Genomic DNA, 12521 nt, shown 5'->3' on the forward strand with positions numbered 1-12521 from the left:
AAATATATTTCATCCATATTTCATGGAACACAATTCAATATATCTTCTTTTATATGGAATATAAGGTCTCAATTTATATTTATGTAATTAAATATAAAATATCGCTTTATTCATTATTTTTTATTTCACTTTAATGAAAACAATATAATATTAATCTCTAAGCATTATATTTTTTGCATTATAAGAAAATTAAATAATGATTTTTTTATAATTACCAATGTCTCTAGTAGTTTAGTCCTTATTGTATCTAGTAGTTGAAAATTCCTTTTTTTTTTCAATTTAATGAAAGCAATATAATATTAATCTCTAAACATTATATTCTTTGCATTATAAGAAAATTAAATAATGATTTTTTTATAATTACCAATGTCTAGTTTAGTCCTTATTTTACCTAGTATTTTGAAAAATCTTTGAATTAAGGGTGAAAGTTTTGTATAATTTTTATTTCAAAAATTATACTTATAGAATCATTTACTTCCTCTAAAATCTATGTTAAATATTAATTAATTGATATTTATATTTATGCCTAATACAATGGTTAATTAAATTATTTTAAATATTTTTTTAACATAAATAATTTATTTTTTAAATAATAAATATTATTATTTTTAATATTAACAAATTTAATTAAAATAAAATTTACAATAAATTAAATAACATAGCATTAATTTTCTCAAATGAATTTTGGTAGAGAATATCAACATGCCATTTGGCCAATCTCCATATCTAAAATGCACCTTTCTTGGTGCAATTTATTATTGACTTATGTTTTAACAAACATAACTCTAATTGTGAAATTGACCATACTTATTTCTGCAAAGAACATACTCAATTATTTGCATGGAATAGCATTGATTCTCAACCAAAAAAAAAAAAATTCTAAACTAATAACTAGTTCAAGTGCTTTTATTATTTTGCTTTCTTGAAATCTGTAATATACCCACTCTCACTAAATTTACAACTACATTTACAAAGCATAGTAACTAATTCTTTTAATATATAACAACAATGATAAGATAATTTTGCTATTTTTTAAACTAAACTACACCAAAAAAAAATTACTATTTCTTTAACTAAACTACAAAAAAAAAAAAAAAAAAAAAAAAAAAAAAAACTACTATGTAAAACTTGTTATATACATTTTCATTCTTTTAACTATAATATTCCATATATACAATTTCATTCTTTTAACTATAACATTCAATTTATAAATATAGTAAATCTTACTACTATAAATAACTACAAACATGTATGTCAATATAATGACAAACTCTATGAAAACATAAAAAGTTATATCTCCTGATTCTTATAAATCGATATAAATATAATAATATTGAAAACTTCAATTGATATATGTTTTGCAAAAATATAAATATTATTATTTTTAATATTAATAAATTTAATTAAAATAAAATCTACAATAAAGTAAATAAGATAGTTTCAATTTTCTCAAATGAATTTTGGTAGAGAATATCAACATGCCATTTAGTCAATCTCAGTATCTCAAATGCACTTTTCTTGGTACAATTTATAATTGACTTATGTTTTAACAAACATAACTCTAATTGTGAAATTGCCCATACTTATATCTGCAAAGAACATACATGGAATAGCATTGATTCTCAACAAACAAAATAAATTTCTAAATTAATAACTAGTTCAAGTACTTTTATTATTTTGCTTTCATGAAATCTATAATATATCCACTCTTACTAAATTTACAAAATACAATAATTAATTCTTTTAATGTATAACAACAATGATAAGATAATTTTACTATTTTTTAACTAAGCTACACAAAAAAAACTACTATATAAGACTTGTTATATACATTTTCATTCTTTTCACTCTAATATTCCATATATACAATTTCATTCTTTTAACTATAACATTCAATTTATAAATATAGTAGATCTTACTACTATAAATAACTACAAACATTTATGTCAATATAATGACAAAGTCGATGAAAACATAAAAAGTTATATCTCCTGATTCTCATAAATGATATAAATATAATAATATTGAAAACTTCAATTGATATATGTTTTGCCAAGAAACTTATGTAACGAAGCATCAGCCCAACTTAACTTCGAGTATCTGTCCCATTACTCGCTTCATTAAAAATGCTATATAATAGAGTTTAAACTAATGATGATGATGATGCTGCTACGATAATAAACTAATGTTAAAGCGTTCACTGAAATCTCTGCCTTATTTGAACCGAAGATTTTGCATTACCTAGGTACCAACTCGCTAATGGAAACAGTGGCATTAGATGCAGGAGTCGAAGGCGTGTGACGGGATGACGTAGAAGATGCGGTTGCAGAAGCATGTGACGATCCAGAACTGCTTATTTTGGTGGTTTGGGAAACGTACGAATTCACGAAAGCAGGCTTCGTGGGATCCGGTAAGTACGTCACAGAATCAGTTGCAAGCATCAAATTGACAGTAGACATCAGTGGACGAAGATGGGATTCGGCTTGTGTGCACAAAAGGCCAACCTGAATGCATCTCAAGGCTTGCGCCTCATCGCATGTTTCAATTATGGCTGGATCAATCACTTGCACGATATTTCCTCCATCGTATGATCTCCATGCCTGCATTAACACAACGAGTTCGTCATTATGATAAGGTATATATACACTTCGGACATATCCAAAAGATGGAATGTGAAATCCCTAAACGGTTTATAGATGAACAAAACAACACGGTACAGTTATGCTGAGTTCCATATACAACGGAAACAGTATCTCACCCATCCCAAAAGAATCTGCTTTTCAGTTGACAAATTGTAATCGGTGTTCTTTCTTCCTGCGATAATTTCCAGGAGAAGAATGCCAAAGCTATACACATCAGCTTTTACAGATAATTGTCCCTGCATAGCATACTCTGGTGGCATATACCCGCTGCATATCCAATGTACAATGTCAAAGATTACATAATAGGGAAGAAAAAAAAATACTTAAACTAGGTAATGATAAGTTATCTGCATAGAAAACTGTGGTTGTATATGTTAGAAAGTAAAAGCTTAACCGAAAATGTAAGTCTCCAAAAACAACACAAAGATGACATAAACTTTAAAGTACAATTTCAGTATTCTCAATTCTCTAGAAACGAAATGAGCATAGAGTAAAACATATGCATTGACAATGTATGAGATATTGAAATCTTACTAAGTTCCAGCAACTCTTGTGCTGACGTGAGTTTCGTCTTCAGTGAAAAGTCTTGCTAAGCCAAAATCTGATATCTTTGGGTTCAGTTGTTCGTCCAACAACACGTTGCTTGCTTTGATGTCCCGATGAATAATCCGCAACGGAGAATCCTGGTGAAGATAGAGAAGCCCACGAGCTACTCCCATTATGATGTTGTAACGCTTCGGCCAATCAAGCCTTCTGCGTTTGTTTGGATCTGTATCCATGAATGGGCTTTCATTACATGCATTCTTGGAACATTAATGTTATCTATCTACATCGATAATAAAATGGAAACCACTCACCGAATAGGACTTTATCAAGGCTCTTATTGGGTAAGTACTCGTAAACAAGCAACCTTTCTGACCCCTCTGCGCAACAGCCTAGTAGATTCACAAGATTTTTATGTTGAATTTTGGCCACAAGTTTAATTTCATTCAGAAATTCTTTTCTGCCTTGCATAGATTTTAAAGACAGCTTTTTCACTGCTATTTCTCTTCCATACTGAGTAGTTCCCTGAGAGATCCAGATCACAATAATTGTATGAAACTTTTGTAAAATACTTCATCTTAATATTTTGCTTAATTTTCTTGCAAAAATATATTTGTTATCAATCTAATAATCTACATCCAACCGTCATGGGTGTAATTAGAGCACCTGCATATTTTCTATAATTTAAGATTGTAAAAATAACTGGTAGTAGCTTTCGAATTAGCCCATGTTACCTTGTATACAGGGCCAAAGCCTCCCTCTCCGAGCTTGTTATCATCATGAAAGTTTCTCGTAGCAGCTACTAATGTTTCCATTGTAAATACCATTTGTCGATCATGACCGAGCAATGTGCTTTCCTCGTGACTATCTATACAATGAAAACACAGTTAAAAGCTATATTATAAAACATAAAAACAAAAATTTAATTTTATAATTTTAACCAGGAATGGGGTCTGGCACGAGTATTACCGTGCTATGCGTATGAAAATATAATAATTTAGAACAATTATCAATTTTTTCTGTGTTAATATAAAATATAAACATACTATTAGTATATCATCATAATAATAAGTTTTACATTTATGGAATTTTAGAATTATATATATATATATATATAATTTAAAAAATTTCATAATGATATTAACATCAATATTAACCATTGAGTTATGATAGGTAGGAAAAAATTAATATTTATTTTTATAATATTTTTAAATATTATTTTGTAGGTTAGAAATTAATTTGGAAAACAATTAAAAAAAGTTAGTCTCTATTTAAATTAAATTTAAGTAAAAAAATAATTATATTATTTGTTTAATATATTTTAAAATATTGATGATGATGATGATTAACCTCCACTAGGAATCTAATTGTAATTCTTTAGAATATTATTTATGTGCTGAAAAAGAAGGGATTGGAAATGTGACAAATGTTAGAGTAAGGGTCAGACAATCTAAAAGAAAGTGTTTTTCATCCTCCTCTTTCTTAGTACTGCAAAACTGGCAAATTATATTGTCCTAGGGAATCTTGGGAGTAGGCAACCGTCGGTTTCACTCTGAAGTTCATTAGAGTTAGTTCTAATCTTAGCAATGTTCATCTTTTTCTTTGAGCTGGTCAAAATAGAAAGATAATTCTAGTTCTCAAGGGTGGGGTTGATCACCTCCTTATAATATCTTAGCTTCCTTTTACCCTCCATCTCTTTATTGTCCCACAACTTATCCTTAAATTTGGAGGTGATAGTATCTTTGACACTATCCTTGCTTCCCAGGATGATCTCCTCATTTATCCCCAAATGGTTGAGCCAATACTGGGCATCCTTATGTCACCCACGCTTGAGGCGAAGGTGGAGGTTTTGACTAAAGTTAGAAGCAATTTTAGGAAGCCTCTTGGATTCCATGTTGTAAAGCTTCTTCTTATACATTAGATATTTAAATATAGCCCTGCTTTCAATAGGGGAGAGGCCAAATTCGATCAGGAGGATAGGATAGGGGGTGTTTCCTTTGATCTTGAGGTTGTAGGTTATCAATTTTGAATCATATCAATCTTTCTCCAAGACTATCTAGATATACTGCAACCCCAGATTTCACAACCATATAAGACAATAAGAGTGGCGAGGGTCTCAAAGAGGAATGTTTTTTTACTCCAAATACAAAGATCAACAACCATACAATTATTTTCAAGCGCATAATAACCTTTCCAGCCTTTAATAATCCTTTTCTCAATGTTGTAGCTCTAGTTGAGGTGATAAGGAATGTCAATACCCAAATATTTATAAGAAGATACATGTTCGAAGCAACTGTCATCATAGCCGAAATTTCCATGGGCGACATTTTTGGATTTAATTATCATGATTTTATTCTTGTCGGTATTAACTGTCGTACCCATATTGGAGCAATAGTCATGAAGAGTCTTAAGTTGCTTGTCCAAGTCCTCATGGCTTCTAGCAAGAAGAATGATATCATTAGCATAGAGGAGAAGAGTGATGATAATACTAGTAAGCTCAGTTCCTTTGCAGCCCACAATTTCCAAACTTATCGATGTAAATACCAAAAAGGGTATGGGAAAGGGGACACCCTTGCTTAACCCCGATATTGCATTTAATATCTTTAAACCACCTTTCGGTGGTTTTAATCTTGGAAACAACCATCTTATAGAGGTAAATCACAACAATCTTCAACTTAGGACGAATCATGATCTCATCAAGTCTTTTCCAAAGCTTATCTTGAGGAACAGTGTCAAAGGATTTTCTAAAGTCCACATAGAAACAAAATATATCAGCTTTACTATTGTGACATTCCTCGGCAATGATCCTGAGAGTGACGAGATGGTCAAGAGTTGAGTGGTATCTCCTAAAACAAGCTTTCCATTTAGCTCTTTTGCCATGGATTTCAAGCCAATGGCCAATCTTATTTTTCAAAATGAGACCATAAGTTTAATTAAGATGTGGCTAATCATAATGGTCCTGTAATTAGCGGGAACGGTTTTATCCCCATTTTTAAAGATAAGCACAATAATACTTTGTGTCTAAGGCTAAGGGAAGCCATGCTTTACATCCAAATTGAGAAGTTTGTGGAGATGAGGAATGAGGATAAATCTTCCCAACTTTAAGATCTTGGCTTGGTATCCTTCAATGTCTTTAGCTTTCCCCTAGCAATCTTATTAATCCAAGACTCAATGTTCTCAAGAGAAAATATATATTCCTCAATAGGAATGCTAATGATGTTGTTCATGGTGTTCGGGGAGTCATAAAACTTCTTAATATAGATGTCCCACTTTTCTAAGGGGATCAAATGATTATCTTTAGATTTACGAACAAGCACATTCCGCCAAAATTTTCTGGGTGCAACTTTAGAAAGGTGAAGAAGATGCTCTTGTCTCTTATTAATATATGATTGCTTCTTCTCTTTAATGAGGGCTTTGTATATACTAATATTCGAAGCTTTACAGTTTTGTTAGGAGCGTTATGAATAGTTTTCCTAGCACTTTTACAGTCCTCATCATACCAAAGGTTGTAAGTTCTATTAATCTTCTTATATGAAACCTCAGTAGAGAACTTGTTAATGGTAGTGGAAAGGGTAGTAGTAAAATTGTGATAAATTTGATCAATATTGTTATTATAAGTCAAGGAACTTAAATCTCTATTTAACTCCTTTAAGAAAAGGTCTATATTATTCTGATTGAAACGAGTGTGTCTTTGGATTTCACTAGTATCCTGCATGTGGCTGGTATGCATAACTAGATTGAGGGTTAAAGACAAAGGCATGTGGTTAGAGTCAAACTTGAAATCATTAAGAAGTTCAAAGTTGGTAATATGGCTAAGGACATGGGTGTTCAAATCACATAGTCCACAACACCACTGACCAACCCATGTAAACAAGTCATCTGACCATAGGAAGGAAACTTGCTAATACCATTACAAAAAATCAGGTCATGGGAACTACAAAACTTGAGGAGGTCGGTGCCAAATAAGTTCTTGGTTCTGTCCTCAAAGGTTCTCTTGAGTCTAGTAACTATGACATCATCTTCATCAAGCCACAAGGGGTAAGGATTAGAGTCATTACTTAACATAATACCTTGGTTGGTAGCATTTCTAGCATTGAAATCCCCAAGAAAAATAATATTACCTTCATTCCTTAGGTTGTGAATGTCCTTTTCTAAGGTAGTAAAAGGAAAACTCTTATCTAATTTGCTTTTCATATAGGAGGTAGAGTTGATAGGAGTGAAATAGAAGATTGCAAGAAAAATCCTATTGGAGGAAGAATCAGAGATTTTGATCCAAATATATTGATTGAAGGGGTCGATAGTATGAAGCTGGATGTGAGAAGAAACAATGTTCTTAATATAACAGGCTATACCACCAAGCCCCCTTCGAGAGGATTTCTTATTCCAAGCAGACCAAAGAATGAATCCGTCAAGGTGAGGAACCCTAGATTCATCATGCTCCCAAGTTTCAACTAGAAAAATAAGGTCAATATCACTTGGGATCCAACTTAACATAGGATCTTTATGCCATGGAAAACCACGACAGTTCCAGAAGAGGATCCTGGTGATCCTAATCCCTATTTATCGTTCGTAGTTTGGACTCTATCTCGAATACTAGCTTTCCTATTCCTAATGGTAGCCCATTTCCCTTATTTTCTTGCCTCCTTGACCTTTTGGACTTCTTTCCTGAGTTTAGCTTGGTCTTCTGGAATCGGATCTTCATTTATTAAGATTCCAGTTCCGTTTAGGCTCACTGATTTCTTGATTATATCTAATTTGTGGTCATTGCAGCTTACCTTAATACGGATTAGTCTATGTGTATACTCAAGTAACTTTCCTACCTTGATTGCGTATGATATAAGTTGTTTGAATTTGAGGTTTTGTTTTCAATTGTTTTTTTACTATTTCTAATGTGTCCTCATTGTTTTGTTCTTCTATACCAGCAATTATAAGGTGTAAGGCTCTTTTAAGACGCTCATGGTTGAGTTCAATCAATTTGTTAATTTCCTCTTTTATGAATTATTATTTAGTTGTTCTTTTAGATTTTTTATATGACTTTCGTCATTTTCTTCAATAGTTGATTGTTTACTATGTTCTATTTTTTAAATCCTACCTTTTATTTGTTGGAGTTCATTCTCAAATGAGATTATTATATATTGAATGTTTTCAAGCAATATTGTTAATTTTATTTTATATTGGTTTTCTCTTTCTTCTTTTTATTTATCTAAAGATTCAATATATTCATAAAAACATTCTAGAATCATTTCACTTGGTCTATCTTTACTAGAAAAAGGCTGAGATATGTGAGGGGAAATACTCATAATATAAACAATCAAAATTTAAGGGATACAACAACTCTAGACAAACTCAACCATAGATATTCACTGTTAAACTTTGACTTTTGACTCTTGCTGTAGAAATTAACGAGATCTTCCAAGTCTTCGAGTTCAGCACTTCAACAAAATATAATTTTAAAATATTAAATTTAAATTATTTTATTTTATTTTATGTTCAAATTATTTTTAATATTATATAAAATCTAATATTAAAATAAATCTATATTCACATAAAAGTGCGAAGGATATGGCATATTCTCGCAATTCATTTACTGTAACTGTTACGGACACCTCTAAATAAAAGATACTTGCTATTAAAATAATAACTGTGGCTGATAATTTAATTTGGCAAACTGTGCGATTCTGCATGTCATTATGATTACTATATGTATATTATTTTAGATGATTATATATATAATTTAAAAATACATTATAAAAAATTGTTGAAATCTTGTTATCTTTTTCTTAAAAAATCTAATAATAATAATTGAATCATATTTTTGATAGTTGAAATAGATTAAACAGTATTAAAAAATTTTGAGCCTTGAAACTTCATAAACTTGTATTTCCCAAAAGTTCCACCAAAATTTATCAATTCTTACCTAAATTCCATTGTGTGAGCAAATTTGAAATCTTTTTACACTAACCTTATATATAATTATTAAAATATGTAAATTTAAACAAACACGGCTAATCTACATATTATTATTTATGGAAAAATAAGTTATTTTTTAGATTATGTTTTTATTTAGCATTTAGATTTTAATTTCTAGGATTCTGTTTTAATCTCGGTAAATAATATAATTTTATAAATATTTATATCTCTAGATTTAATTAATAAACAAATGACAAAATTATTTGGCAACTTCGAGGAGCTGGTCTTACCTGTGAACTGTGTGAGCTATCTGATTCATTCTCTTATATATATAAAACAAAATTTTTATAAAATTTATATCACCCAATTTTTAAAAATAACTAAAATTTAAAATAATTAAGCTGAACTTCTCCCAATATATCCTTACAATTATGATAGATAAGGGCTTCGTGAGTTATAAGGGCTTCGTGAGTTATTAACTCTCTGTTTGTGAGCTGCTTGATAACCGTGTCATTATACATTCAAACACATATATATATTATTTTATAAAAAAAATATAACACCTCATTTCATAAAAAGCTGAAACTTAAAATAATTAAACTGAACTCTATCCTAAGGCCTCTATGACTTATACTCTGTGTTTTTGGGGGTTGCTTTTCGACTGGTCAACTGTATGTTTGTGGGCCTCTGTGTAACGGTGTAGTAAATCTAAAAGTGTATTGAAGATGGTCGCTCACACCCATATCTGGCTGTGTATAAGGTGAAGGTTCGAAAAGCCCTTGCTTTAAACGGTCGTGTGAGTTGACAAGAATATGCAATATGTATTCTTTTCGGCCCCTCACGCGCGCCGACGATGGAGATGAGGGTTATGGTGGTATCCTGAACAGTAGCTAAACACCAGACTTTCACTGGAGGCAGGCCGGGGTCCAGTCTTAGCTGGAGGGATGGGATTAAGGTGTGCCCATATAACTGTAGGCAGGTCGGGATCCATTCTTAGCTGGACGGATGGGATTAAGGGATGCATCAACCCTATAGAATCCATGAAAACTGACCGGAAGAAGCCAGAGACGCATCAACAGAGAAAGTATCATTTCAGCAGGCTTCCAGAAAACGAGAAAACTGAGAGAAAGAAGCAAGTCCCGCTAAAGCTAGGTGAAAGTGAAAATTTTAAAATCATTTCCAATAACATGCAATACCGACGAGTTCATACAATGATGTGGCAGTAATACCTTGGTATCCCCTTGGAGCTACGGCAGACTTCAGTCTTCTCGCCGTTGCGAACGCGCCTATGATCAACCCGAGAACTAACCCACCCACAACACCTAAAATTATGTATGTTCTTTTGTCTGAAGATTTGCTCTCTGGACTATTGGCTGCGTTCCCTGGAGGGGCTTGCGGAGGCTGCATAGACGAATTATAGAAAGGATATATTTCATAACGAAGGATGCAACTTCTACTCCAATACTGAACTCCTGCAGTGGGATTAGATGTGAATATTGCAGTGATTGAGTCTGATAGGCATGTGCTGCATTCTTCAGTACTTAGATCTCTGGTGCACTGGACCAGACCGTAAATCGTTTGTGACAAGGAATCCACAGCTGTACCGTAAGCAGATCGTTTCGTTTCAGTTGTTGCGTTAGCTGACAAGTTATTTAGGAGATTCTTAGCAGCAACTTGAAAGTCATCGGGGACGAAGACCCCCGCATCCCCTCCGAAGGGCTCTTGATAATTAACCCCTAAACTTGTGTCCAGTATTCCAACGAAACTATAGCTTTCATAACGTAAGAAGCAGTGGAAAGGCCAGCAAGTAGCGCCAACGCTACTCACACATTTTTGTCGTATGCTAAGCGTTGCCAATTGCCAACAGGTGTAGCATTGATCGATTGTCATGTCTGCCCTGCACTGGAAGAGGCCATATACTCTGTTAGGAGTTTCGCCATACACAGAGCTGTTAAACCCAGAATGGTTTGTCCCTTGAACAAGACGACCAAAGAGAGCATTCAGATTGCTCTGAAACTTACTGCCTGCTGTATAGTTCCCGTCACGGCACTGAGTTGAAGGAACCTCTGTCACTGCGTTGCAAATCTGTCCATAAAGACTAATATTGATCAAGGCAGGAAGAACAATAAAAAAGTAGAAGAGCGTGATAATTTGGGGGCTCAGGAGAGAAGTTGCAGAATCCCCTGCATAAAAGTTCATATTCGATGGGATTCTGATTGCCATCGAACACTGGAACTTGAAACTGTGAATAGACACAGCAGTGACGCTACAAAAATTTGTGCCTTCTGCGAATGTGGTTAATCAATAAGAACCACATACTGCGCGGTCCATCAATAATATCTTCGTCTGACGTCACCTGACCAACTCAAGTGGGAACCTTAGTCGCCGAAAACCATTAGTGAATTATGTAAGAATGCGTGAAAGATGCGCAGTGAAATTATTATTGAAATCTCAATATTTATGTAAGGATAAGTGAATTATACGCAGTCAAATTGCTTTTAATCGTGATTTTCTTTAATTTTTTTTTTAATATAAAACTATTGAAAAATTTTCATACTTCGTTATTTAGGCAATGATGTATGAATTAAACGAAGTCAAATTGATTTTAATAGTGGTTTTCTCAATTTTATAGAATTTTTTTTTGGAAAGTTATAGAATTTTAATTTAATTATTAATAATTATATTTATATTTTATAGAAATGTTTATTTTGAAATAGAATTTTTATAAATTTAATTAATTTTTTTTTTTTTTAACTAACATGGAACCATTTATATTAATCTGAGTTAAAGCTTGTACATACATACAGTGGCCTCAACCCGTCCGAAGGGAAACCAGGTATGTTGGCCATCTTAAGTTTTTAACTGCCATCCAAAAACGAAATGTATTGAGTCTATTTGTCCATGCTAAATATACTAAACATTCAAAGATGCTATCACTGTTTCCTATCTGCATTCTAAAAATAACAAAAGGAGAGCAAGCTCTCTTCATCCTAACTATGGAGACTTTATACATAACTTGAAAAATCAGTCTGCCATGGCGCCTGGTAATCTTCCTCCTTTACTCCAGGAATGAGCTTCTTTAGCTGTTGTTGTATCTCGTCAAGCTTGCTATCCTGCATAAGAAGGGTTATCTGGAGGTTTTTCATCTCTTTCTTCAGATTTGGGATGCCTTGGGCCAATTCTGCCATCTCCATAGCTACTTGTTCCATAGCTTTTGCTAGTAGCCTCTTTATTACCCAATACACATGGAGAGCCTGCTTGTACAGGGACATGTGTCCTCTAGTGTTTCCTGGGTCGGGCAGGAGATACTCCCAGTCTTCCATTTCAGGATCCGACTGCTCCTGAGTAGCCTCTTCCTCCATCTGCTGGATGATCTTCCTAATGTCCGCATTTGTTTCTTCACCATACGCCTTCTCCGCATACTGG

General features: G+C 32.7%; 1 protein-coding gene across 1 annotated transcript; it reads right to left on the reverse strand.

Annotated features, from left to right (window-relative positions):
- Window positions 1-2003: 2003 nt before the first annotated feature.
- LOC149174830 (cysteine-rich receptor-like protein kinase 15) lies at window positions 2004-11406 on the reverse strand. Its single transcript, XM_089419423.1, has 6 exons — window positions 10325-11406; window positions 3920-4053; window positions 3500-3710; window positions 3177-3411; window positions 2759-2909; window positions 2004-2600 (listed from the first exon to the last, which is right to left on the reverse strand). The coding sequence occupies exons 1-6, from the start codon at window positions 11316-11318 to the stop codon at window positions 2238-2240; spliced, it is 2088 nt and encodes a 695-aa protein (XP_089275549.1). The 5' UTR covers window positions 11319-11406; the 3' UTR covers window positions 2004-2237.
- Window positions 11407-12521: the final 1115 nt, after the last annotated feature.

Source organism: Pinus tabuliformis, chromosome 4_1 (genome assembly GCF_031772625.1).
Source record: "Pinus tabuliformis cultivar Carrire ecotype Pingquan chromosome 4_1, CPIR1, whole genome shotgun sequence".
Lineage (NCBI taxonomy): Eukaryota > Viridiplantae > Streptophyta > Pinopsida > Pinales > Pinaceae > Pinus > Pinus tabuliformis.

Coding starts and splice junctions, on each gene's coding strand:
- LOC149174830 (XM_089419423.1), bottom strand. CDS start 11,318: ATGGCAATCAGAATCCCATCGAATATGAACTTTTATGCAGGGGATTCT. Junction 3,412..3,499: donor CCTTGATAAAGTCCTATTCG/GTGAGTGGTTTC, acceptor TCATGGATACAG/ATCCAAACAAACGCAGAAGG. Junction 2,910..3,176: donor ACAAGAGTTGCTGGAACTTA/GTAAGATTTCAA, acceptor TTGGATATGCAG/CGGGTATATGCCACCAGAGT.